Source organism: Penicillium manginii (genome assembly GCF_028828005.1).
Source record: "Penicillium manginii strain IBT 31320 chromosome Unknown utg000002l:1.0-5564898.0:1.0-5567710.0, whole genome shotgun sequence".
Lineage (NCBI taxonomy): Eukaryota > Fungi > Ascomycota > Eurotiomycetes > Eurotiales > Aspergillaceae > Penicillium > Penicillium manginii.
Window position 1 is genome coordinate 2401072 of NW_026643103.1, and position 26247 is coordinate 2427318.

The 26247-nt window shown below is 49.9% G+C and overlaps 10 protein-coding genes across 10 annotated transcripts; 5 read left to right on the forward strand and 5 right to left on the reverse strand.

Annotated features, from left to right (window-relative positions):
- Positions 1–593: 593 nt before the first annotated feature.
- N7533_002161 (putative L-cystine transporter) lies at positions 594–1733 on the reverse strand (the record flags this gene model as incomplete). Its single annotated transcript, XM_057098811.1, has 3 exons — positions 594–965; positions 1053–1491; positions 1690–1733. The coding sequence occupies 3 exons, from the start codon at positions 1731–1733 to the stop codon at positions 594–596; spliced, it is 855 nt and encodes a 284-aa protein (XP_056963947.1).
- A 703-nt stretch (positions 1734–2436) lies between these two features.
- On the forward strand, positions 2437–4896 carry N7533_002162 (uncharacterized protein; the record flags this gene model as incomplete). Its single annotated transcript, XM_057098812.1, has 3 exons — positions 2437–2584; positions 2644–3011; positions 3070–4896. 3 exons carry the CDS (start codon positions 2437–2439, stop codon positions 4894–4896), a joined length of 2343 nt encoding a protein of 780 aa, XP_056963948.1.
- Positions 4897–5811: 915 nt separating this feature from the next.
- N7533_002163 (uncharacterized protein) lies at positions 5812–7104 on the reverse strand (the record flags this gene model as incomplete). Its single annotated transcript, XM_057098813.1, has 1 exon — positions 5812–7104. The coding sequence occupies one exon, from the start codon at positions 7102–7104 to the stop codon at positions 5812–5814; it is 1293 nt and encodes a 430-aa protein (XP_056963949.1).
- Positions 7105–7443: 339 nt separating this feature from the next.
- On the reverse strand, positions 7444–8309 carry N7533_002164 (F1F0 ATP synthase subunit delta; the record flags this gene model as incomplete). Its single annotated transcript, XM_057098814.1, has 6 exons — positions 7444–7476; positions 7536–7625; positions 7708–7796; positions 7885–8015; positions 8086–8108; positions 8178–8309. 6 exons carry the CDS (start codon positions 8307–8309, stop codon positions 7444–7446), a joined length of 498 nt encoding a protein of 165 aa, XP_056963950.1.
- Positions 8310–9288: 979 nt separating this feature from the next.
- On the forward strand, positions 9289–9984 carry N7533_002165 (60S ribosomal protein eL29; the record flags this gene model as incomplete). The annotated part of the gene is made up of 4 exons (XM_057098815.1): positions 9289–9345; positions 9432–9483; positions 9756–9858; positions 9949–9984. The coding sequence occupies exons 1-4, from the start codon at positions 9339–9341 to the stop codon at positions 9982–9984; spliced, it is 198 nt and encodes a 65-aa protein (XP_056963951.1). The 5' UTR covers positions 9289–9338.
- A 647-nt stretch (positions 9985–10631) lies between these two features.
- On the reverse strand, positions 10632–12180 carry N7533_002166 (uncharacterized protein; the record flags this gene model as incomplete). Its single annotated transcript, XM_057098816.1, has 2 exons — positions 10632–11854; positions 11922–12180. 2 exons carry the CDS (start codon positions 12178–12180, stop codon positions 10632–10634), a joined length of 1482 nt encoding a protein of 493 aa, XP_056963952.1.
- Positions 12181–12549: 369 nt separating this feature from the next.
- N7533_002167 (NCBP3 domain-containing protein) lies at positions 12550–13900 on the reverse strand (the record flags this gene model as incomplete). The annotated part of the gene is made up of 3 exons (XM_057098817.1): positions 12550–13082; positions 13121–13712; positions 13781–13900. The coding sequence occupies 3 exons, from the start codon at positions 13898–13900 to the stop codon at positions 12550–12552; spliced, it is 1245 nt and encodes a 414-aa protein (XP_056963953.1).
- Positions 13901–14832: 932 nt separating this feature from the next.
- Positions 14833–16877, forward strand: N7533_002168 (putative glycosyl hydrolase; the record flags this gene model as incomplete). Its single annotated transcript, XM_057098818.1, has 2 exons — positions 14833–15715; positions 15772–16877. The coding sequence occupies 2 exons, from the start codon at positions 14833–14835 to the stop codon at positions 16875–16877; spliced, it is 1989 nt and encodes a 662-aa protein (XP_056963954.1).
- Positions 16878–19981: 3104 nt separating this feature from the next.
- N7533_002169 (uncharacterized protein) lies at positions 19982–21118 on the forward strand (the record flags this gene model as incomplete). Its single annotated transcript, XM_057098819.1, has 2 exons — positions 19982–20327; positions 20511–21118. 2 exons carry the CDS (start codon positions 19982–19984, stop codon positions 21116–21118), a joined length of 954 nt encoding a protein of 317 aa, XP_056963955.1.
- A 3378-nt stretch (positions 21119–24496) lies between these two features.
- On the forward strand, positions 24497–25411 carry flbD (putative MYB family conidiophore development protein FlbD; the record flags this gene model as incomplete). The annotated part of the gene is made up of 1 exon (XM_057098820.1): positions 24497–25411. One exon carries the CDS (start codon positions 24497–24499, stop codon positions 25409–25411), a length of 915 nt encoding a protein of 304 aa, XP_056963956.1.
- Between the last annotated feature and the right edge of the window lie 836 nt (positions 25412–26247).

Here is a 26247-nt window from a genome sequence, read left to right on the forward strand (position 1 = left end):
TCCGCTTCAAGAGCCCGACTCGTCACCTCTGCAGGGCTCATGCCGATTTCAAGCCACCCGTTGACTTCCGTTAGTTCCAAATGATTTGTCTAGATCGGTTTGGTAGGGCTGAGGGGTAAATTACGGGCCAGGCTTTGTTTCGCACCATATACCGTTCTCGGCATCCGAGCCTTGGGGTGAGAGTAGCGGGAGGGAACGTAGAGTGTACTGTATGGAGTATGCACAGAGTACTACTAATCGGTCACTCACCCAAGGGCGGGTTGACAGTTCAGCCTAACCCACGGATCTCACACATGACGAAGCGGGGGATGATCAAAAACTACCGAAGCTCGAATGGATTGATAATACGAGCCCACATGAACCATGTCTCACGGCTTTCGGGATTTCGGGGTCCCTTTCCTAGGTATTTTGGCGCCCGCCCCCAATATTCTGCTGTCTCGCTTCCTCCATGCTGCTTCTGGCTTCGATACTCTACTAAAATAGTGTTGTTCCCACATAATGAATCGATGTCTTGGATTTTGCCCCTCCTTAGTATCCAATAGATCGGGTCTGGTCTATCTAAACAATGATCGATCGAATCTTTACCAGATGTCTCATCCTCCACGCGAACGGGATGGTGCATGGCCATCGCCCAACAGTGGCGTGGTCAGATCGTCATCCGATTGTACCTTGGGATCCGCCGATTCCCGATATAGGATGTAGTGCTGAACGATGAATATCAGGTCAAAGAAAATGGTGACGTTGCTCAGCATCAGCTTGACCGGGTTCCCCGTGATCCCACTCCAGTCGCTTTGAAGACTTGAGTCCAAGACCAGCTGAGCGAGGGAAAGCACACCACCTGCCAAGTCAAACAACATGGGGGCGATGCTCCAGCCCACTGTGGACTGCCGCTTGTAGTTCAACCACGCCTGAGGCACATACTTGACCACCGTGATAAGCAACTTGATATACGAGAATGTATAGATCTGAAAATCGGATGAAGGGTTCCTGCGTTAGTCTGCTAATCGAAACTGCTCATGCGCTTTGTAGCGGCTCTTCCGGTTGAAACTTACCACATCAATCCATGCCCACGTCGAAGGGTCATACCCTCCGTCTGGACTACATGATAACACCACCCAAACGAGTATCAGCGGTGCTAGAACACAGCCCCAAAACAACGCGAGCACTATTTTGCTAGCTCGTTGAAAGCGCGAAACATAAAATCCCCAGATAGATGGCCAAAATTGTGTATATATGATGATGCTCAGGACGGTGGCATGTACGGCGAACGCGAAGTCGTTGAACCGCACAGTGTTATCCGGAGAGGCTGGGTACCGTGCTGCATACTGATCGCGGATCAACGGCGAGTATAGAAAGGCCCCCGTGTATACACTGTAGCACGCAAACCCCAGAAAGTTGACAGTTGGAAAATCGATCGCCAGGCCGGCGGTTGACTTTCGTTGGAAATTGTAGATCGGCTGGGGATAAAAGGATGCCGACCAGCTAAACATGCTATATTTGAATTGGATTTAGTAAGACAGTTCTGCTAATCAATAGCACTTATATGGAGTAGGAATCGAATAGACATACTAGGACCATCCCAAGAGACTGTCATATTTCCGACTTGTCAGTATTCGAGCTTCAACATCCAATTTGGAGACAGCTATATGCTGCGGATCGCCGCAACGTAGCAAGGCTTGAGTTACTTACCGTGACAGAGCCCGCACAAAAACCTCCTGCCGTGGTACGGACATTGCTGCGGTTCTGCAAATCCTTTGTTGTTGTTCTCGAGTTCCTGCGACAAAAGGAGGGGGGAGAGATGACGAGCTCGCAGGTTCCACTGTTAGGAAATGACGGCAGACCCCGAGCCGATAACGAGATAACCACAGTATCCCCCGTCAGGTGATTTTTATCTGATCCCGGCCTATATAGGAAGGCGGTCACGATTAGCAGATTCTCGTTGCTGCGGGAATGCGCTGGCACGCTAAACCCGAAATGGAGAACAGTTGACACGGGCTGAGAGTACCTTCTCAGCCCGTGTTGATCTGATCCTGTACAACTTTCGCTCGCTTTCCATCGAATCTCTTGCGGTTGGCTGTTTTTGCAATCTTCTTCCACCCTAGTCGACTTGTGCATCGTAGCCTGTACGACTTCCTTCTTTCCTACAACTCTCCCGACGTGCTTCCATTCCTCCACAACCTACTTGCTAAGTACACACGCTAGCATACACCGCCAGAACACCGACCCAGCCCTTCACTTGACACCTACCAAGCTCCATCTAAATCACGGTCAACGAAGCAATTTATTTTTCCGGACAGCTGTCATACAACATTCCAATCGATTCGCCCCCGTCGCATGGTGCATTCCTCGGTTCGGGAGATCACACGAGATCTCCTTCGGTAATCCCGACATTCCAGTTATCTTCGATCGCACGAGACCTTGAGAGCAACCGACGTAATGGCGGACTCCGGGTTGACGGCTGCTGGAAGCAGCACATACTCGTCGAACACACTACATGTTGGAGATGGCACCTGGGATACGCAGCGCGATACTTTCTTGTTGCCCAATCTGATGGGTCTGAATTTCGAAACGATGCGATATAATGGTGAGTAAAGGATGATATAACTATTGAGTCTAATTCAGCCCAATTAATATTTTTCTCAGGTATGGGGAATCGTTTCAAGGATATGGCTGGGTATCATTCTATAATTATTGCCCACGGTGTCATCGGAACCATCGTCTTCTTGGGCATCGTTCCCATGTCAACCCTAATCATCCGATACTACTCCCGATGGAACCCTTACTGGGCATTCAAATTACACGCCTGGTGCCAGGTCATGACGCTCCTCTTGACAACAGTGGTGTTTGTACTTGGCTGGTTTGCCGTGGGGCCAGAGCGGAGCCTGACCAACCCACACCACGGAATTGGCCTAGCAATCTATGTCATGGTCATTTTCCAGGTCTTGTGGGGCTGGCTGACACACAAGATGGAGAGCAAGAGAAAGCGACATCGTGTGCCGTTGAAGCTAGTGGTGAGTGCTTCCTCCTAGAATATCACAGTTTCAATCCATCCGCTGACCTATTATACAGATCCACCGCTGGCTCGGTCGAACCTTGGCTATTCTAGGGATCATTCAAATTCCCCTTGGTCTTACTCTGTACGGGTCACCTAAAGTCCTTTTCATTCTCTTCGCCATTGCAGCATTCGCGCTTCTAGTCACATATTTTGTACTCTCTTATCTTTACGACGATGAGGGGTACCACCTACCCAGTGAGCATGGTAGCCGATTAGACGGTCCATCCGTGATGACGGAAGAGCATAACCACCATAGTGGGCTTGGAGGAGTGCTGGCTGGAGGAGCTTTGGCCGCAGGGCTGGCTTCGATGTTCCGTCGACGACCACGGAGCCGGAATACCAGCCAATCCTACGAAGATTCTCGCACTTCCTTGTCAGACGAGAAGTACTCAGACGAATCCTCTCGCCACAGCAAGGAAGGAGGTGGTTGGGGAAAGAGGATTATGGAGATTGGTGCCTTGGCTGGAGGTGCTATGCTTGCGAAGAGCTTGTGGGATCGCCGAAAGAAGCGTGAAGATGACTCTGAGGCTGGTCGGTATAGACCTGCCCATTCGCGCACAGACAGCTACAGCGAAGAATCTTTCAGTCGATTGGAAGAGGGACGACCGGAACCCACCCATCAGACACCCCTCCATCGTCCTCCAGGCCGAACCCCAAGCCGACCACCAAGCAGGACCCAGAGCCCTGGTTCCTCGTACTATTACGATAGTGCCTATTCTACAGAGCCGCCCAGAAAGGCCTCGCATGGAGTTCGTGATGCACTCCTTGGTGCTGGTGCTTTTGGTGCCATGAAGCGACTGTTCAGCCGTGGCAAGAAGGATGATGAAGAAAAACGCCGAATGGAGGAGATCCGCCGTCAAGACGAAGAAGATGAACGCCTGCAAAGAGCAAACAGCAAGCGACGCCCACAATCGCAGGCAGGACCCTATCCTCAAAGACGCAGACCCAGCTCTTATACAGAAAGCGACCTCACACCAACCGATCTTACTCCCCGTCCACCTCGTCAGCCAACGCAAACCTCTCTTCTCTCTCCTGAACCCGTTGCATCAGGCGCTGTCCACGCGGCTCCTTCTGATATGCCTCCCATCCCGCCGGCGCACCAGCATTACTCGGAGGACTTGGTGTCTGAGATGCCTTCTTCGCACGCTGATCACCACGGTGAGGACTGGGCTGCCGGCGCTGCCGCTGGAGCTGCCGGAGCAGCAGCATTGGGTGCAGCCAGCCGTCGTCGCAATAGTGGTAGCCGACACCGTGACGACAGTCGACGTCGAGACGATAGCAGGCACCGGGATGACAGTAGACATCGCGACGATCATGTCGAGTCCCCACCGGTATCAGTGAAGGTGAAGATGCACGGCGATGGGCGCCATGTGACCCTTCGTCGTTTAACCGAACAAGAAGCAGCAGCTAGTCGCGAAGCTAGACGACGAGAGCGCCGAGACTCTCGACGCCGCAACGGTAGCGCAAGCTCTATCTCTGGTGACGAGGGACGTGAGAGCGATCGTTGGCGCCGTGTTGAGGAGCTGGAGAGGCAGCAAGCACAACAAATCCAGCGCGAGCAAGCTGCCGCTGCCGCTGCGATGCATACATCTGCTGGCCCTGCCGGAAGCATTCCCTCCTTCGCTCCACCACACTCACAAATCAGTGACATGCCACCACCCCCTCCAATTCCTCATGCCGCCCCTTCTAGTATGCCCTACGGTGCGGGTAGTGTCACTTCGCCTACATGGACCGGCACGGAAGCCAGTGGATCATACGCTAATAACCGTCGACGCCGACGAGCAGAACGGGCTCGAGCGCGTCAAGAGAGGCAACAACAGCACGGGGTGGAGTTTGAATAAGAAAATTCGAGGGTTTACTTGTTGCTTGCTTGTTTTCTCTTCCTCTCCCCTTCCCCTTACCCTTTCCCCATCCTCTTTTATGTATTTCACCATCATGACTTGTACAAAATGAGCTTCTAATTCGGAGCTCTCGTGTTGATATGAATGGCCCCACATGTGATCGATGTTCAGTGTGGTTGATGTTTTTCTTTGTTTCTGGATATGCTGCGATGGAAATGACTTGTTTGGGTAGGATCCCTTTTGATTTCACGAGGCAAGCGATTTTATGGAAGTTTTTCTTTTTCATCTTTTATTATGATTGTTGGTTGGTTCAGAGTTGTTGAGTTGTCATGCACTTCGCGGCAATATACCAGATCTTCATTTTGATTTTCCCCCTTATTTTTTATGCCACGTTATTCTTTATGATAGCCGACGTGACTAGTAGTAGTTAACTATGTTAATGATCAAAATAAAAGACGGCAATCTGGCTCCTTTTGCAAGTTGTATGGCTACATCCATTTGGGTGAATAAATCCAAGGTCCTCCCAAGTAGCGAAAGTGCATGAAACTTGAACCTGATCTCCTATCTCGGTAGCTATTCCATTATCCAAATCAATTAAAGGAGTGAAATGGAAGACAGTATGTGAATAGTTGGGTATATAAATTAATCTGGGTATAATACATCTATCATCTTCTGTGATCATAATGAATGCGAGTTAACCGTTGAAAGTCTCCATGTTGCATAACAGGAATCAGACATAATATGAGGACGGGACTTTGTAGAGAAATGAGGGAATCTGCGGGGTGAGAGGATTCTTTGAGACATGAATATCTTAGCGATAGGTTGGTATAGTTCAAGGTCGAGCTTTTGAATGATTGCGTAACTTAACGCGAAGAGAAACAAATGGGTATCTTGCCGGTACTGGAAGCCTTTCCTTTAGTATTTGGCTTTGAGGTTGGAGCGCACGATGGCGTTCATTCCCAGCTTGCTCAGCACTGGAATAATGAGCTCCAGAATGATGGACCAGAACAGGCGAAGGACGACAAGTGCTGCAAGACCAGTCCGTGTATGGGCTGCGCGATTGAGATAATGGAGAATGGCGAGAGGCCCACGCAGGACGAATTCAGGTAAAATGAAAAAGACGTACAGGAGCAAGTCATTCATCGTGGCACAGGTCACGACATTCCGCGCTTCCTCGTCTTGAAGTCGAGTGCCGATTGGTCGAAGTGAGTATGATAACTGGAGGTTCATGGCTCGCAGTCCTGATTCAGACGACTGGGCAGCTTTTCGAATATGGTGTAGGGAGAGAGATACGGCGACCAAGCTTAATAGTGGTCGTTGATACGCTGTAGGGGTGATGGTTTCATCTGGATGGAAGTACGTCTCAGTATGTTCCTGAGGCTGTGGGGTGCCGAAAGTGTCAGTGTCTTGATGCAGAGGCGTTTTGGAAGGTGAAAAGCAGATTTCAGGTTGCGCGTTCAACTGAATTGAGGCTGGTAGTGTCGACTTTTTAGGGCTGCGGTACGGAGAGACCCTTTGGCTTTTGGCACGAGCTGCCACTCTCCACTTTTCGAATTGCTTCTGCTGTCGGAAAGAAGAAATGTAGTCCTTATTTCGTTCGATTGAGGGCAGAGGACGTTGAAATGGGCGCGGCGAGTGTCCAGACGGCGTTGGGGGTGGAGAAAATCGAACACATCTTGCGGACGAGATGATATCGGCCAAAGATTTCTTGGGATGAGAATCCGCAGCTTTGCCATATTTCTTTATTCGAGTAATCGGTGTAGTAGAACGCGGTTCATCATCTGCAGAGAAGTGTCGGGGTTGACAGTTTACAAGATCGTCGTTCTCAAGCAGATTTAGTGAGCTGCCAGGGGGGCGCCAGTCGATCAACAATGCCTGAGGGGCAGAGCTAGTCCGAAGACTATCGGTCTTGATACGGCGACAAGTGTCTTGCGGACTGCCAGAGCCACTGTAGGTGTGCGAAGCCGGGGTATTCTGGGGGTTCAAAGGCTCAGCGAAATCATCCAGGGTATGATACTTGTCCATGGCAACATCGAGTTCAAGGCGGGGGTATCGCTTTCCGGGATGTCGAACAGGCAGTGATAGGTGGGAGTCCATAAGAAGATCCGTCTCTTCCGTCCCTTGGTTAGCAGGCTGCATGCCGTCCATGAATATCACAGAAGCGAAAGAAGGGGAATGAATGTGATCATCCCCAAGGGATTCAGTCATAGTGAGACGAGTGTCAATTCTACCGAGGGGGTGTTTCATAGATCGCATGGTTTATGCGTCAAGGGGAGGGGGAAAGGGGGAGTGAGGTAGTTGTCGACTAGAGTATAGCTTAACTGTGGGAGGTCGTGGGAGTCACGAGACTTGGAGCATACGCTGGAGGAAGGCACATCCCATCTACCACAAAACGGGAAGGAGCTCATATAAAATCAAATCAAATCAACCTTGAGCGAAACGAGAATCAGGGGGAAAGGAGAATCCAATTGGGTGAAAAAGAAATTTCGAATTGCTGTAATTCTACACGTTCAAACGGATGGGAAGCGCGCAAGTGGATATGTACATCTATTTGACGAGAGCCTGCAGGGTCTCGAGAACCTATTGGTGAGTTAGTATATGCTGGGTCACTGGACAGCTAGTTGTGAAGATAATCATACCTCAAGCTCAATCTTGGCCTCGGCGATGTCCTGCTCGCTGCCACTGCCGTTGGCGATCTTCTGAGCCTCGCCAATCTGGTTGCGGATGGCCTAGAGGAGACACGAATTAGTATCGCTCATTCATCCATCACTATTATCCGCGGGTTGTTCGCGAAGTATCAACAAAACCTACATCGGCGCTGAAGTCCTCCAGAGGGAAGCCCTCGACGGCGTTGATGCTGAGCTGGGAGTCGGGCTGGACGACGGCGAAACCACCAGAGACTGCGTTGATTGTTAGCTAATTCACTCTTTCACTCCATTGTCGACATTTCTCTAGCAGGTCGAGTATAGGGTCGAAGGTCGGACATACGGAAGTACTGCTTGGTGGCACCACCCTCCTCAAGGATCTCAACGAGACCAGGCTTCAGCTGCTCGATGGAGGGAACGTGGTTGGCGAGGACACCCATCTCACCGGAGGCGGCGGGGATGTTGACCTGGGTACTGTAGTCGCGAAAGATTCGTCAGTATTCAGGGAGGAACAGAGGTGGGTGCGCAGGATGGAAGAACGCACACGCCGGTCGAGCGGTAGATGGTCTATCAAAAAGATACAAAGTTAGCCTACATATCCGCGGGCGGAGGTCAGTCCGGGGAGGTTCAACGTACCTGGTGAGGCAGGGTCAGGGACAGCTTGATCTTGTCGGCAACGGCCTCGGCGTATCCACGGCGCTGGACAGGAGCACTGAACATGGAGGGACGGGCCCGGAGGGCAGAGCGAGCGAAGCGGAAGGAGTTCATCTTGCAATGATTGGGGGTTGGAACGGCTGGAGGGATCCCTCTTGATTGATGCGTCTGCGTTGCAAAGGTCGAAGTCGGACCGCGCTAGGGAACAACCGGCGCTCCGGGTCACGTGGTGAGACCACCCGGGATCAATCTGTTGCTCCGTCCGACTACTGCTTCCGACCTTGTAAGTACGGAGTACATAGAGTATTTATCTATCCCAGGTTGAATTATACAGTGTGACTCATTATTCTGTGTTAGGAATGATGATTTCAGCTTCTCCCTCTGTTCTGCTCTCTTTTTCTTTCCTCTGTTCCATCATTACCGCCGACCAGAAGAGATTCCATCTTGTGGAAGAAAACGGGTTCAATATTGAGGCCAAATCCTTCATGCTTGCATTGTCATGGATTCTCATATTTCATGGCACCTTCAAAGTAGACCTGCTCACATATTTCGACTCTTTTTTTTTCTCAAATTACCATATCGACACGTTTTAAATTTAATTTCTTGTCACGGTATTTCCCGAGAGGCTCTAACGCGTGCAAATGTCTGATACCGAAGAGTCGCGTCAATGAAAACACAATCACCGGTAAATTTGGATAGTAATTTGCGCAAATAGATCACTGCAACTCGTCAAAACATGATACGGAGTCATCAAGACAGTTTGCATTGGCCTTGACGCAGCTGAACCTCTATACTTCAAGATCACGTGAGAGTTTTATGCGTTGAATCACGTGAAGTTGAAAACTTTTTGGGCTTCATCAGAAACGAACTCATTACCCTTGATAATGGAATGGATAAACCGAAGTTTTATTAGAGTAAATCAAATAGATCAGTACAATCCATCTCCAACATTTCGACCCCTGATCCGCCTGGGGCAGCATTGTTCTGAGTCCAGCCCATAGTGAAACGTCCGTGCACCACGGCGGTAAGCGAGATCCCACACAAACGGCACAAGCCCTAGCCGACCTCCATTTTGGGCCGCCTCCGTCACCAACTCTTCTCCCACCATCCCGTCCACGTCAATTAACGACAACATCCGACAAGATGGCCAGTACGTTCTCCAGGAATATACCAGGGCCTTTATTACGCCCTTCGTGAAAAAAAAATTATCGATCGCTGACATTTTGCGCTCTACAGAGTCCAAGAACGCGTCCCAGCACCACGCCAGCCAGAAGGCTCACCGTAACGGGTGCGTATTCCCTTATATCTCGATTTCTCCGGCATGAACCAATTTGAAGACTCGTCCACGATGCACCCCGGTCATTTTGCTTTGGTTGAAGGAGGAGGAGATCGACTGTTCGGACTTGAACATGGTGTTGCAAGTTGAACCAAATTGAAGTATCCGTTCAAGCCGACACGAGATCTTCGACCTTCAGCTTCCATGCATGCCATATCACCACACTTCATACTTCGCCTCGCAATAATACCCCGACCAGCCACTGATGATGATTTCCTGTGCAGTATCAAGAAGCCCAAGACCAACCGTTACCCTTCCCTCAAGGGTGTCGACCCCAAGTTCCGCCGCAACCACCGTCACGCTCTTCACGGCACCGCTAAGGCCCTGGTACGTTCAACCATACGCCTCACAACCCGTTCTCGACAATTCCAAGCTGTCGAAATACTCCAGCGGAACGAAAGCTAACAAATAAAACAGAAGGAGCGCAAGGAGGGCAAGCGTGAGCAGGCATAAATTTGACGACGTTGAAAAATGGAAATGGCTTGAGAAGCGAGCGCGCAAGGACACGGGGACAATAACGTGCGATGACCAACGAACGGTCCGCTCATTCGAATAAGGCCTGGTTTTCTGCTTAGTCCTTGCGCGGCATGTTCGGGGTTGTTTGATAAACAGAAATCCAACAGGCTTAAATTCGAAAAAGGCGCAGCGACGCCAATCCTTGAGCGGGTTTTTCCCTTGCTCTGTTCCTCTCCCGCTTCACGCGAATCTAGTTGCTTCTTGCGTCTTCTTTCTGCGTTCAGGACTATCTATTTCTGTCGCGCGGAGGAAGACAGACTTCCACTCACTCTCGAGCTTAGGTCTCGAGTCCCCTTTCCCCCCAACCACCACGGCATATGTGTGTACAGCAACGTGCTTTTCTATGCGCGCTTGCTGAAGGATTTTTCTATTACGTGCCAAGAACGTATCCCCTGCCCTCTTGCCTATAGCCTTTTCGCACTTTCGTGGCGAACGGGTGGGTATTCTATGGATGGCTACAATCCTCGTAAGCAGTATATTAGTTTTGTTCGAATCAATATCAAGTTTTACTCAAACTCATGTGATGTCATACTATCTTTCCATGAAATCAATATTTTCTTGACAGTTCGATATGTACAAAGAGATTATACCTGCCAAACGATCAACTTTTTATCAAATCCACCACTGATAACCCATTCTTCTCGAATTGTGTCCTTGCCCTCCTTTGACACATCGACATATCCCGCCCAAACAGAACGCACTTTAGAGCCCGGTTCATGGCCATTTTTCAACACAGTTATAAGCTTCCCAGTTTTCGTTTCGAGTCCACGAACCACGCCATCATCCCCATTTACCCAGACCCCCGAGCCGTCAGGCCGCCATGCAACTTGTGGAGTCGAGTATGCCGTCTGTGGTGCAAAAGCGTTGGCCTGTACCAAAATAGCTGCATCTTCCTTGTTCTGAAGTGCCAAAGCCTCCAATGCCTGAGAAGCTTGCGTGACTGCAACATCCGAGGTCGATGCGTTCGATTCGTCCTCTTTTTCAGTGGATGGGAATAGAAGACGCACGATTATCACTTTCATGTGGGGTAATGTCGAGGTAGCAACAGCCAAAAGACCGGGGTCGTGAGGACTGAGTGCCATGTGTGCTGGAGAGAAAGCAACCCAGGCGTTCGAATGGGGTGCCAGATTCTGGCGTCCCATGAGGCGACACTCGAAATCCGTTGGGCTCTGGATCCCTGTGTCCGTTGGCACGGATTCAACCTCGTAGTAATAGATATAGGACGAATCGCGGCGAGAAACGAGGAGAATCAGTTCGCCTGTGTCGACATGGGGTACAAAAACTATAGACTCCGGGTTTGACGTTGTCTTGATACGAGCAACGGGTTCCCCAAGCACTGGTGAAAGTGCATCCTCATTGGCTTCGACCAGGGTATGCAAGCGATATAAGACTACACTTGAGTCCCAGCCAGCAGTTGCAACCCAAAACACGTTTGGGTCATTGCGGTCTTTGTGGGCAATCACCTTGACAGCATATTTTGCATGGTCCTTTCTGCTGTCTAGCGTGCGAGATCCGTGCTGCAGAAGCAACTGTCCCGACATGTTGGTCATTAGTACATAGCGTCCCTCCAGGACCGACAGGTAGGAAAGCACAGGCGAGTCTGATAGACTAGAAAATGAAGCATACTGTGCGTTTCCAGCTGCAGTCTCGAGTAGATGCACCTGTCTATCGGCCCCCGTGGAAACGATGAACGGTCCTGGTGATGGGACTAGCGTCTCGTCATCACGAGGTTTCTGCCATGGCTCAACTGATGCTGCAAGAAGATTCGATGATGTCGGGATCGAAACAATGCGTGGTTTACTCGGTGCTGTGGATTGGTCAGCCTGTCTGAATGCGCCATTGCTACAGATCCCGAGGAAATAGTTAGCCCATACCTGGCTCGCTCCATAGAGCAGTCTCTGTACTGTCATGTCCGTGTCGCTCGAAGTTCGCACTGTGATCATAGGCCTTCTTCTCCTCCAGCAGGCCCTGGATGGTCCAGTTGTTGGTGTCGTCGCCTGAGCTCTGCCCCACGTCGGAAGCAAGTCCGGCCTCGCGAATCAAAGCTTTGAGGGTCTCTGAGTAATTGTTCGTTCTTAAGAACCGCGCAACCAGCGCGGTTGTCAGAACTTCGATCGGTGCGGTCGGTGCCATCACTTGGTGTTGCGGCCTGCGGAGACTCGAAGTCGAGATCCAATTTGAATGTGGCGCCGCGTTGATATTCGGCGGGCTATTCTTCAAGCGGACTGACTATTTTCTTTCCACCACATTCATTCGACAAAGCTGGCGAAACTCTGACTTGGAAGGGAAATTGATTATTTTGTTGTCACTTATTTCGAAATAAATCGGAAGAAGTTCTACAATACATAAACGTTTATTTGGTGCGCAAAGCAAAGGATGCGTCATGCAATTTCTATCAAATCCTCCCCGCAACGCCATATCGAATCATGCTGCCGATGAATTCCTCACGAAACGATGGAATAAGAATGCTCGTCACTTAAGATTGTATATATAATGTCCAGCTCAACCAAATAGATCTTCTGCTTTCCGCCGACGGCCTCCACGTCCCTCCAGGGGTTCGGTGAACAGCTCCTTTCCAGCATTGCTGTTATTGTTATACTTATCGGGGAACAACTCGCGAAGCGATGCACCTCGGCCCTTGATAGACATGCCCTGCTGTGCGCCTCTCATTGCAGCCCCCTGGTCCTCCTTCACTGAGCCAGGGAACAGCTCCACATTGCGATTCGGTGGAACAGTAATCCTGCGACCCAGAATATCCGGTGTCTCATCTGCCGCATCGAAAGCATCAGATCGGCGATGGTTGCTGGGTTTGCTCGGGAACAGCTCTTTCTTGAGATAGCTTGACGAAGGCTTATTGGGGAAGAGTTCACGGGCACCCGAATCCGATGGGAAGAGCTCTCGACCTTTACTTCCACGGGGAGACCGCTCGCGGAACCGCCTGCGGTCATTGCTGGTTTCGACACGGCCTGTATCATCGAGAGTGTCTCGGCCCGGCGAGGCGCTGCGGTTACGAAGTCTTCCAGATGAACTCTCATCTGGGAGTGATCCCTCGATCTGTGTCGTCTCCGGTCACCACGGTCGCGTTCCGAGTCGGAGTAGCTCGCTGGGTTATCATCGTACATGTTGGCACTGAAGCTTTCATCGTGGTCGCGGTCCTTGCGCCGGCGCAGTTCTCGGTCGTCGAATCGGCGTCTTCGGTAACCGTCGTCGTCCCCGCGTCTTCGGTCTGAAAGTTCCTCTCGCAGGCGTTCGCGGGGATCGTGCTCGGGGTGCATGAGGTAGAATCGACTCTTTTCGTGTGCGCGTGCCTGTTTGCGATCGGTTTTCACGGCTGATCTGACCTGTAGAACTGAATCTGGGTGGGAGGATAGGAGCCTCGCCGACCGAAGACGGAGAGGTGGGAGGGCCGACCCATCCTCCCCCTCTTCGCCGACTTGCGTCAAGGCCGCGAGCGCTTTGAGGCCGATCTCTGGAGAAGAATATAAGATGTTGGCGGATGTATCGTCGATCCACTCGATGCGAGACGGCATTTCCTGGTCGAAGTGGCTATGGGCGAATTGCTTGATATTCTCGGTGGTCATCTCATCCACGCCGCGCACGTGAACTTTCTCGTAGATTGCCTCTTCGGCAAGTTGGTCAATAGACTCGGCTTGTGTAGCTGAATCCTATATGATAACAACGAGGCATCAGTATCGACCGCGCTTGACAGGCGCAATGTGGCGGGAAGACTCACAGCTTGGATCAGCTCGACTCCGGGGTCAAGCTCAGGCTCGGGGCCTAGGTCAATGTCCATATCGATGTCCATGGAGGCATCGGCAACGAGCCGATCGCCATTGACAGATGTGTCCGCCATTGGTTCTAATATTTGAATGTCGCAGGGATTGAACGGATCGGATCGTTTGGGAGAGGGAAAGAGAAGAAGTTGTAGCTTCCCGGGTTCCGCCTAGTTGGGACTAGCGTGTGGGGGGAGATTGGTGTTTAACTTGAACCTCTTCAACGTTCTTTGATTCTGTCGAGGGATATGGAGAGAGGGAAGATCAGATTCCACCAGGTTTCTCATTGGGTTAAAATCAATGTTATTGATCAATGACTGCTCACAACGACTCAGCTGGTTATGCTACGTGTCAGCAATTGTGTCTGAAGATTGGGGGCTAAGCGCAGCAGATGGTTGAGGTTCGAAATGTGCCCTTTATGTCTCACAGGTACTACTCATTCCAGTTTTATCGATCACTATTAGCCTCACGGATTCCCTATATTATTAGACTTTAGACGTCTCTTTAATTTCAGATCACTACCCAACTCTGGCTCTCGAGAATACTCCGTTCAAACCCTTAAAAGGAGGAGGAATGTGAAAGGTTCAGTCGTCAAATTTCACTCATAAATCAAAAATAATTAATCCTTTCGAGGTTTCAAAGTGGGGGTATCTATCTATATTTATACTACAATATTATACACGACAATCACACTATTGGTAGATTAATATGGGAACGCTGTTGTTTCAGGTATACAATCACGCTCCGAATAACATGTCCAGTATTCTTAGTCCTACTGCTCTACGACTAAACAAAATGAAAGAATAACTTATAGCTCCTCGCTAATATACAGTTTTTGTATGTTCTAAGATTGGTTAAATTTGAGACGGAGATAATGCCGTGTTCTTTTAGTAGTGACTCGACCTTTGACCCCTCACAGACCCCACTGGTACTACCTACAACCTCGACGTCCCCTCATCACCACAGCCTCGCTCAATTTCAATCACCCAGCACATTAAAATATTAATTAATCATGCTGTATTCTGAAAATGAAACGCTCGTTTTTCGTTTTGACGACCACCTTCTTTGGGTCGAACCTTGGGGCGAGAATGCGTTCCGCATACGAGCGACCAAGCTATCATCAATGCCAACAGAAGACTGGGCTCTCGCATCCAAGCCTTCAAGCCAACAAGTACATATAGATATTCCAAGCGGGGAAGATGCAAGCATAACTCATGGGAAAATCAAAGCCACAGTTTCGGCTCGGGGCAAAGTCACCATCTACAACTCGAATGGAACCAAGCTTCTTGAAGAATACGCACGTCACAGAAGAGACCCTCGTGATCCAAAGTGTAGTGCTCTGGAAATTGAGGCACGCGAGTTACGGCCCATCCTCGGTGGTGATTATCATCTTACCATGCGTTTCGAGTCTCTGGACCGCAAAGAGAAGATTTTCGGCATGGGGCAGTATCAACAACCTTACTTGAATCTCAAAGGTACGGATTTGGAATTAGCGCATCGCAATTCCCAGGCGAGTGTTCCATTTGCCGTCTCATCTCGAGGATATGGCTTTCTATGGAATAATCCAGGTATTGGTCGCGCAATGTTTGGGACCAATGTCATGAGCTTTGAAGCGTATTCCACGCGAGCTCTCGATTACTGGGTAGTTGCCGGCGATACGCCAGCTGAGATTGAAGAGCACTATGCAAAGGTAACTGGATATGTACCAATGATGCCGGAATATGGACTGGGCTTCTGGCAGTGCAAGCTACGCTATTGGAACCAGGAGCAATTACTGAATGTTGCTCGAGAATATCATCGCCGTGAGGTTCCCCTGGACTTGATTGTAATTGATTTCTTCCATTGGAAGCATCAAGGAGAATGGAGCTTTGACCCAGAATTTTGGCCTGATCCTGGTAAATCGATAATACCCTCTGCCATAAGTGTTTGACTGTTTCTTACGCTCTTTTAGATGCGATGATTCAAGAGCTTAAAGAGCTTAAGGTAGAGCTTATGGTCTCTGTCTGGCCAACAGTCGAAAATAAATCGGAGAACTACCCTGAAATGTTGGAACGCGGTCTGTTAATTCGACACGATCGTGGCTTACGAGTGGCAATGCAATGTGATGGTGATATCACTCACTTTGATGCCACGAATCCAGAGGCCCGTGAGTATGTCTGGAACAAGGCCAAGAAGAACTACTATAAGCATGGTATCAAGGTATTCTGGCTCGATGAGGCTGAACCCGAATATTCTATCTACGATTTCGATATCTTCCGCTATCATGCTGGTAGTAACCTCCAGATTGGAAACATCTTTCCAAAGGAGTATGCTCGCGGATTTTACGAAGGAATGGAGGCGGAAGGTCAATCTAACATCGTTAACTTACTTCGTTGTGCCTGGGCCGGCAGTCAACGCTACGGTGCGTTGGTCTGGAGTGGCGATATTGCATCCTCGTGGGGTTCGTTCCGGAATCAACTCGCAGCAGGATTGAATATGGGACTTGCAGGTATTCCATGGTGGACCACAGATATTGGTGGGTTTCATGGCGGTAACCCCGACGACCCAGAATTCCGTGAGCTATTTGCTAGGTGGTTTCAATGGGGTACATTTTGTCCTGTGATGCGATTGCATGGGGATCGTGAGCCAAAACCAGAAGGACAGCCAACTGCCAGTGGGGCAGATAACGAGATATGGTCCTATGGCGATGAAATCTACGAAATTTGCAAGAAGTTTATTGGGATTCGTGAGGAGCTGCGCGATTACACTCGGGAATTGATGAAAGAGGCGCATGAGAAAGGCACCCCAGTGATTCGAACGGTATTCTACGAATTTCCTCAGGACCAACGGGCCTGGGAGGTTGAGACGGCGTATATGTTTGGATCGCGGTATCTAGTTGTGCCAGTACTTGAGCCCGGTCAACGCAAGATCACCGTCTATCTTCCCGTCGGCGCATACTGGACCCTCTGGGGCAAAACAAGCGCCACCCAGAGTGGCATTCCCGGTGTGTACAAGGGCGGCACAGAGGTCGAGGTGGATTGCCCTATTGAGACAATCCCCATCTTCTACCGTGTCTAAGAAGACCGAGTTAGCCCGGCTACCTGGCAGCTCAATGCTGTACCTGTCTCAAAATGGTCATTTTCATGTCCTGTTTGGTAACCTATACGAGTGTTGTATTCTAGATTACCTTGTCAGATGCATGCAATCTATTACATACAACTAGTTCAGGTGCAAAGTTCAGATAGATGCAGCGAACAGACCTCTGATAGTCAGCAATTCCATGCATCAACCCCAACCTCGGCTTCGAGACACACGAATTCACTCTTAGACAAGCTAATCGAATAGTAAAAAGCCCTCACCAGAATCTACCCCATTTTGTGGAGGCGTGTCTCGCCTTCAAACGATGAGATCAGAGTGCATGTCCGTGCTAAGACACCTCCTGACATACTAGGATCTCCCACCACCAGGCTTCCTTGGTCATCACTGTCACACTAGATAGAGTTCTCATTAGGTACAATCACGCCGGCAATGACTTCCGGGTGCATATTGGGAGTGATGAATCATATACTCCTTGGAAGATTGAGAAAAAGAGAGATCGGCCGACACATACAAATTGATCTACGGTGGTGCAGAGAACGAGGAGTAGTTTCTTTCTGGATCGCCGCACGGGCAATCATGAAGATCAATGACGCTAGACTATGCGTAGTATTTAGGAAGGAGGGGAACTGTTTGAAACATGCCAGTTCCCGAGTCTCATCACTTCAGGTCCTCATTCTTTAGCTGTGCATACTGCAGGCTCCCTGGTGCGGGCCACATGGTGCTTAGAACCATGCTCTCGGTTTCATGCCGATGCGAAAAGATAACCGCATTGCGTCCAGGCCGGAAACCCCTGATCTTCTACGAGACCGAATCTTAATTTTGGCTGGACAATTCAGTTGGTCAAGTCTTCCGAACAAGAAAACCAAATATGGCCTCGCCCGGCAGCAGGCCGATTCGATCTTGGCAGTGTGTAACAGACTCAAACCTTCACCTTCAATAATGGATGGAAAATGTATCCCCAGCCTAACAAGGAGCGGGCAGAAAATAAAAAAAAGCAAAAGATGACAGACCTCCGTCAAACCTAAACAATTCGAACCTTACATCTACTGATCTCCTGATCTCCTGATCACCCAACCTTCTCGCGTCCATCCCTTGCATCAACGCCCTCGTTTCTGTCTCAAGCCCGTTCCCGTTACCGGGAAAACACCCCACGAGCATGCCTGGATTCCCTTTGCGGTACGGTAATTGTTCCATCGTTTCCCCACAACAATTGCCCATGTGTGGTGTCATTTTGCCATAGCGTGTTGCTTCCTCTGTGCGGAGAGCGGCAGCCGACCGTGTTCGCCTGTGCAGCGATCTGACTGGTGTGGCTTGCAGGCGGCGCACACCATGGACGATGGTCGGCTTTAGGCTGAGAAGCCCACGCTAGATTCGCCTGGGTGGCGGCGTTCCCAGCTCATCTACCACAAAAGTATTCCGTATTCCTCAGTACCTAGGAAACTTCCTGCAGTACTACTGGTTAGAGCCGGTGTTCCAGACCCTAGTAGTACATACTTACTAGTAGTGAATGCCAGTTCTTGTTAGATACTATATATCCCGTCCCGTTGATCTAGTGGAGCCGGGAATATGAGACATGCTTATTGCCAGTTACGAGTACTATACTTTAGAAATTCAAACGGTCTAGACTGTCGCTCGGTTTTAGAAGCCCTGAAGGCGTCAGCATCCCGGCAAAGGACTCCTTATAATTAGATTCTATTTGCATTGGATTGATAGGTATAAAAAAATCCGAAGTTATCCTGGTGGTATTGACAAGTATATTGGGATTTGCATAATTATCACAAACTAGTCCAAATTGGGATAAATCACATCACGTGTGTACTATACTAAAATGGTAAATAGTAAGAGACTCGGAGTTGGCCACACGGCTGACCTCGGCTGATCCGAGCGACTATTGCATCATGGCAGGGACTAGTATGGAGACGACCTGTGTACCCAATCCACTCCAGGACTCTTAAAATCCGTAGATCGAGTGTCTTTCCACAAAGCCATGTCAAGCTGAGATTTGCCATCCTCGATGAGCTAGGAGAATTACAAAAGCACCGTTTTAACGCTCTGAAACCCAACTAGGAGTCAAAAGTGTAGCCACCAGCACACTACATTCTCACTATTCCACAAGGGGGTAATCGCAGACCGTGCTCCCTGTTGAAACGACCAAGTTGGCCCCCAGGTGCGGCTCAAAGGGACTCGGAGAACGCTCGGTGACGGGACTAGCTTCGATCGAATTTTCATTTTGCTCGGCTCGACAATTTGTGATACGTAAATTTTGCTCGCGAAACGACGATCATAGAAAAAATCGAGAACCTCGATGACTGAACATCGACCCGATGGTATGGGAGAAATAGAAAGAAAAGAAACAGGAAAGAAAAAGCTAGAATGAGATAAAAAGACCCGGCTGGACTCTTATGACACTTGCCGTGCACTCCGCAGCTCCACATCGCCTCGTCCACCAGTTCGCACAAAATCCACAGCGTCACCCCTTTACCCAGGTCCAATACTGTAATCCGTAGGTGAGGTCTGTTTATTAAATTAAATTAAAAAAGGAAAGAAAAAAAATTAAAAAAAATTAAACTCTCAGCTTCCCGCCCCGTATCACAGACTAAGACCCAGGATAGGGGCGGGAGGTAAAGGGGGGGTGGTATATAGTCAAAGAGCCACACAAGGTCCAAACGGGGAGCAACCCGGGAAGAAGTTACTTTTTCAACGGTGATGGTTCACATAGAGTCAATATTCCTGGAAGTGAGTTGGATAAGGGCCGAGAGCCAAAGAGGACGGAAAGGACGTGCGCCAGATGTCATGGGTACCTTTGTGCTGGGAAGTTCGTTCAACTTCTCCGATTGAGTTTGGACCGGGTAGATAGGGTTGGGCCGGCGGCAGGTGGTCAACGTGGTTGGCTCTATCGAGTGCAGAGGGGCCCAAGGGGGCGGCCACTGATCCCACTATGCCCCAGTGATAGACAGCCTAACCTACCCGGTCGAGTTGGGGGGTGGAGGTAGACAGTTCGGCGTCGCCTGTCAGAATTTTCTTTCATGTTCTCCCTTTTCTACTCGCTCTTGAAGGTATTTGACGGAGGTGTTCCGTTCATCATGATCAAATGGGGAATCATTCCCGGTAGACCCTTGTTGGCGCCCCCCTCTTTTCTCCTCTCCAAATCCTTCCGGATGGAGCAGAGAGGAGAGCACCAAGAGACGACAGCGGGGGACACGGGCGCAAGCGAACAGGTTCGTGGGACTGCTGTCAAACCCATCCAGCTTGTTGAGAGAGCCAGTCAGCGGGCCCTGTCCACCACGATGACGGCTTGCGGGCGGGGCGCTGGCCCGTTTCCATCGCCAAGGGCCAGAATAGACGAACTACTGGTGAGTATCTCATCTGTAGCTGGTATTGATGGCAAGGAGGGCTCCACCGGCGGCGTGGAAGGGTTCTCGTATCTCGGTATGGACATGCTATGTACATATGTACATAAGTACATACATACATACGAGGTATGGTGATGAGTACTGTATGGGTATGGGTAATGGTAAAAGGCAACTAATGAGGGCATCCCCTGGCCGTAACTGACTACAGTTACTACTACTTCCTATATCGTAAGTACGGAGTATGTACCTCCCTATATAGGTACAGTGAAGATACGAAGGCTGAAGGATGCCAACCTAAAGCAGAAAAAGAAAAGAAAAACAGAAAACGGCTCCAACGGGTGGATCCATGTCCCTCTCCCCTGTCCGCCACCAGCGGCAGCACCAGCAGCGGGGCCAGTGACAGCATCAGGACCAGCACCCAGGCTCTTCACGCCCGTTGAGGATCGAAGCCAAAACGGTTTCCTACCGATCGGGAACCATAATAAGTGGTCCCCGAGCATGAAGCCCGAGAGCTCTTGTCCAATCACAGGAGCTCAGGGGTTAGTCCAGGATTGCCTGAGATGGCAAATTTCAAACATCTACATGCACCAATACCTCCGTTTGGACCCTGGTCCGCGACTACTCACGATTACTCCTGATATTCTCAAATGGCCGTCCTGCAGCGAAGCCTTTCCGCGTGCTAGTCCATGCGCCACTCCGGTCCCCCCTCTCTATATCGCTCTCGCTCTTGGTGGATACACCGTGCAACAGCCTAAAGTAGGGCATGCTCTCCACGTGATGCGCTCGGGCCTCCCCCCGCTGCGCAGCGTGGGAGGCCCGACAGTCAGGAAGCAGCGGCGGATGCGAGGCCGTTCGGTCCACCTTTAATTGAGGGTGGTTCATGTTCTGGTCCTTGTCTGACGGCACATGTCCTTCTACCTCACCCCCTTTTTTTTTTCCGATTCTTTGTATGTTTTGATATCGAGCTGAATGACATTCAAACTAGTGAATTCTCCGACTCGCTCTAGTTCCCGTAGCACGTCCTCTCCCGCTTCTCTGAATTCCCCTATCCTGCTGCGCCCATTCTTGGATTCGGACTCTGTTGTAACGTGCACGGGCGTGATCAGCGGTGATCCCTGCAGACCGACAGGGATTTATCTCAAATACTTTCCGTTCCGTTGATTGGTGGGCAATAGCCTGACAGGTCACATCTTGACTTCAACCTAGTCGATGTTGCATCCCAGGTAGTCGGGTTTGGTTGTTGACAATGGTCTCTATCCGTACTATTTGTTTTGTTTTGTTTTTTTTTTTAAAAAAAAAAACCCGGACGTGTGGGAGAGTTCGATCAGTCTACACGAGGTTGAGGGATCTTGCATGGTCTGTACCTACAGAGTACGGAGTAATCCCCTGCACTTCCCGAATGAGAGATGACTTCATGATCTCAGACGGTGGTGTGTTTTGCATTGTCTCCCACCTGTCGTCGAACCTAAGACGCAAATCATTCGAACATCAAACAATAGTCGTTTCCACCCCCCATATCAGATTGAAACATAAGCCACCTTCGAATAAGGGGTTATGTGTATTTCTGTTTAGTGTTGAAACAAGAAGCTGACCTGACTCCACTGACCAGCTCTCGCCGTCAAACGAAGGCTTCCCCGTTTTTATTCTTAGCATCTAGTCACCCGCTCTGGGGACAGGCTGTCTGGAATAGATTAAGTAAGTACGAATGTACTCCGTATTATCGACATTATTGCCCTGGGGCCGGTCGATATCCGCTAGGCCTATCCTTGCCCAAACGAAACGACAACAATGACAAATACCTGGGGACCAATCACCAGCAGCAAAAGGGGTTCGTTAGACCCCACCGTAAGGTCATCCATACGCCACCTGGTATCCCACTAACGATATTTACGATTGTTACGCGCCCAGAGTGGAGTGGTGTATGGTACAAACAAGCAAAAAAGGTGTGGCTTGGGACGGCATTTTTGTTCAACGGTTTCCACCAGGTGGGGGGGGACCCAGCTGCAGGAGACCTAACCGGGTATCCCACAGACAAGGGCGATCCCTCTAGCCCCGATCGATTCAATGCATCGGGTCAGCGCAAAAATCCGGTGGTCCCCCAAACGTTAGGGTGGAAATAGTGGGAAGAAGGACGGGAAATAGATTGGTTACCAGGGGCCAGTTTCGACAGCTCATTGCACGCAGCGTGCAGGCGAGCGGACGATCCTCCGATCTACTCATCGCTAAATGGGTCCTCTCCCTTGAGGGCGCACCAAGGAAATGGGACACCATCATGTCAGGCTCGGACAAAGATCATCCTCAAGCCAGTGACAGGTGGCAGGTGGCCCCTGCTTTGGGTGTTTTTATCTGGTTCTGGGTTTGGTGACGAGTGTGCCTGTATGTAGGTACATACATACTACCTACATACAAACTTTGGATTCGAGTAGTACACAGATTGATTAACTACAAGTCTACTTTAGTACATACTTACTTGCATAAGCGAGGTGAAGGGTTGCAGTAGGTCCGTTGGTGAACGATGGAGTAATTCGAATAGGTACGGAGTAGACATAATACTGTATGTACAATGTACTCTCCGACAGTAGTCACATCGTTCATAGTTCGATCAGTTCGATCGCTGCAAGGCACACAAACGAAGGAACCACGGGAAAAGGGGTGCCCAGTGTCTGGGAGACGTACAACGCTCGATCCACATTCCAGGTACTATTTAGCCTTCGGATTTGCTCGGGGTGGACGAGGCTCAGCTAGAGACAGCTGGATACGGAGTCACCGTTGATGGCTTTAGATCTTCCAGACTCTATTCTTGATCAGATCACCCCTTTTTGATTTATTAATTTTTTTGGGGAGACCACCCCGTATTATTCGAAGTGATCCTTCTTCAGGTCATAGCTGTAGAGAATTTGTCAACACACGATCCGAGCTCCACCTTCTCGCGCCCCACTAAGTGGACCAAAGGAGCTCGATGAAGCCGCCGATTAGACCAATGAGAAAAGCTGGTTGACCGATCGCACATGGATCGGACAAGATCGAGGGGGTGTTGTGCATGGCTGGCTGACAAGAGGAGGTAGAATCGTGGCCCTAACCGCGCCTCTCGCTTGTCACTTGTCAGAGGCTAGGATCTGCCCCGGAAGGGGATGGAGATTCCCATACTCCGTCCTGTGCACCGTTGTCTGTGTGTCTGTCAGGGGGTGAAGTGGAGGAACAAGTGCCCTTGGGAACTCTACGTGGGGGTTGAAGGGAGGCAACTATGGAGTAGACAATCTATTTTCCCTATTTTTGACCATGGTACCCTTAACACTACCCGACCGAACCACAATGACTATCACAATATCAGATTTGAAGTACCATGGTAACGGGCAAGAGCGTTTCCCAGAGATAGGGCCAATAGACATGGCACATATCATCATCTTCAACTCGACTGCATTCTTGTCACACTCTACCCCAGCTTGCGAACCAGCGCTTTGGGACTCTGCACGACCAAAAATCCATTCCGCACAGTCCTTTGTCCGAGCTCGGACACTTTTTTTAAGAAAAATAGAAGAAAAGAAAAAAAAGAAATAGCTTCCCTTTAGCGCGGGCCATGATTTGGAATTCCAACGACGGGGCTCAGGGTCGATCCCTCCGATCATTACGGTATTCCTCAGCCCGGATTCCCGGGTCGAACGGATCGGGTTGGGTTGATTCTGTGATTTTTTATTTTTATTTTATTATTATTATTTTTATTTGATTATAATTTATTCTTTATTTTTTAATCCTATTTTACTAAATTTCATATTTTTGGTTTCTTTGAATTACTACTCTAATTCTATTGTGTTGCTCTTTCTTTGATTATGATGAAGAGAGAGGGATATTAGGATATCATGATCATGATATCTTCTGTAGAAGTAAAGAAGGAAGTAGGAAATGAATTCTCCAAATTAATATTAATATCAATACTCCGGAGTCAGTGCCTGTGCTATCGTAGTAAAATACCCACCCAACTCCATACTCCATACTCCATACCATACCATACACAGTATCCGCAGTATTGTTCCGAACTGTCAGCTCCGAGATCTTGGATCGTGATCTTCTTCCCATAGCGTGTGCGGGTGGAGCTGGTCATTTTTCTTGGACCCGTCCCCCTGGGTGCAGATATAATTATCGCCGGCCTGCTCTTGGTGGCTTGTGTCTCTACAATTCTCCTCAACCTCAACCTCAAATCTCACCTCACCTCACCTCCACCCTCACATCAACATCCCCCCTCCAACCATGGCTCCCGCTCACCGTCGTGGACCTTGGGTCCCTGAAGAGGATCAGTTGCTCTTGCAACTTGTTCGTGAACAAGGCCCTAACAACTGGGTCCGCATCTCTCAACACATGCACTACCGCTCGCCCAAGCAATGTCGGGAACGTTTCCATCAAAACCTCAAGCCCTCCTTGAACCGAGAACCCATCTCGGCCGACGAGGGCCTTATGATCGAACGTATGGTCAATGAGATGGGCAAGCGTTGGGCTGAGATCGCTCGCCGCCTCGGTAACCGCAGTGACAACGCCGTGAAGAATTGGTGGAATGGCAGCATGAACCGCAAGCGCCGCGGTATCTCTTCGCCAACTATCTCGCGCACTTTTACCGGCCGCATCGAGGCTCCTTACGCTCGTGCTTCCGTGGTCAGCCCAACTCGCCCGCGCTTCAGCACCCGCCCTTGGGCCGACTCCGACTCTGGCAGCGAGGAGGCATACTCCCACTCCCGCCGAGAGTCCTTGGCCACCACCCGCCACCTCTCCCCCATCTATACACTCCCCTCTATCAACCGGCCGATCGAGACTCCCTTGACATCGCCTGCTTTCTCAGACATCTCCAATGCTACCTCAAGCGAGCCTCCTTCTATGGTTTCCGATCACAACTCCGTCTGCTCCTCGTCACCTCGCACACTTCCCTCCCCACAACTACTCCCCTTGCCTGTGGATCTGCGTTCGCAGTATGACATTCGCCGTCCTAGCGTGGCTTCGGTCCATGTCGTCGATGACTCGCCGCAGAGCTACCCCGCACACTCCCTCGAGTCACTCTCCGATCTAGCCTCAAAACGCCGCTGGATGGAGCACCAGCCTACCCTGGCTTCATGGCATCAGCCGGCAGAGCCCGCCCGTGATACCCGGATGGGAGTCAACAACCTCCTCAACTAGGGCTTCCTTGCATTGGCGAAAACTATCTTGAAACTCGAGGCATCTAGTGCAGATCCTCTCTCTATTCCTTTGTTACTTACGATTGTACGACTCTCTGATCTGATCTTTGCTTCTTTTTTCTTGTTCTATACTTTGTTTTTTGTTTTGTTTTTTTATTTCTCTTCACTATTCCCCCTCACGCGGACTCCCAGATCCAGCGATTTGTACATGTGCCAAAAGCCCCACACTCGTTACCTTTTTTATTTCATCACTCTCCTTTGTCACTCTTAATGTGTATTACCATGGTTCGGAACCTCAAAAAATCTGGGTTATTTTTTATTACTTTGAACCCTTTTCTTTACTCCCATTACTTCCTTCTCTATTTTCGGACTCTGCGGGGCTTTTCTCTCAAGTCGGAGTTTATCATGGTTTCGCGGGGAAAGGGGGGGTGGGAGGGGGAGAGAGAGGACTGATCTCCCCCCCGGGTTTTGGGATGAACTAGCATAATACCCCAGCAGCGTTATTATTAGGAAATCGACGGTTGTTTCAATTTGATTGAATACCCTCTTTTGAGACATTTATTTTTACAGTAGTTACAAGAATTTTCTTTGGAGTAACCCCAACAACTTGAAATTGGTCCACCTGCGTATGAGCGATGAAGCATAGGATGTTGAATGTGAGCCAGGACCAGGACCTCTACAACTCATCCCCCCCTCGACGTTGTACGGAGTCGAGTCCATCAGCCAGCCTTCGCTCTAGTCCGGCGTGCTTTGTACATAATTCAGCTGCCCTTGTATCACGGCAAAGGCAATCAGTTACCGGCCCGCCACGTCCAGGTCCCCACGGTCTCCTCAGGA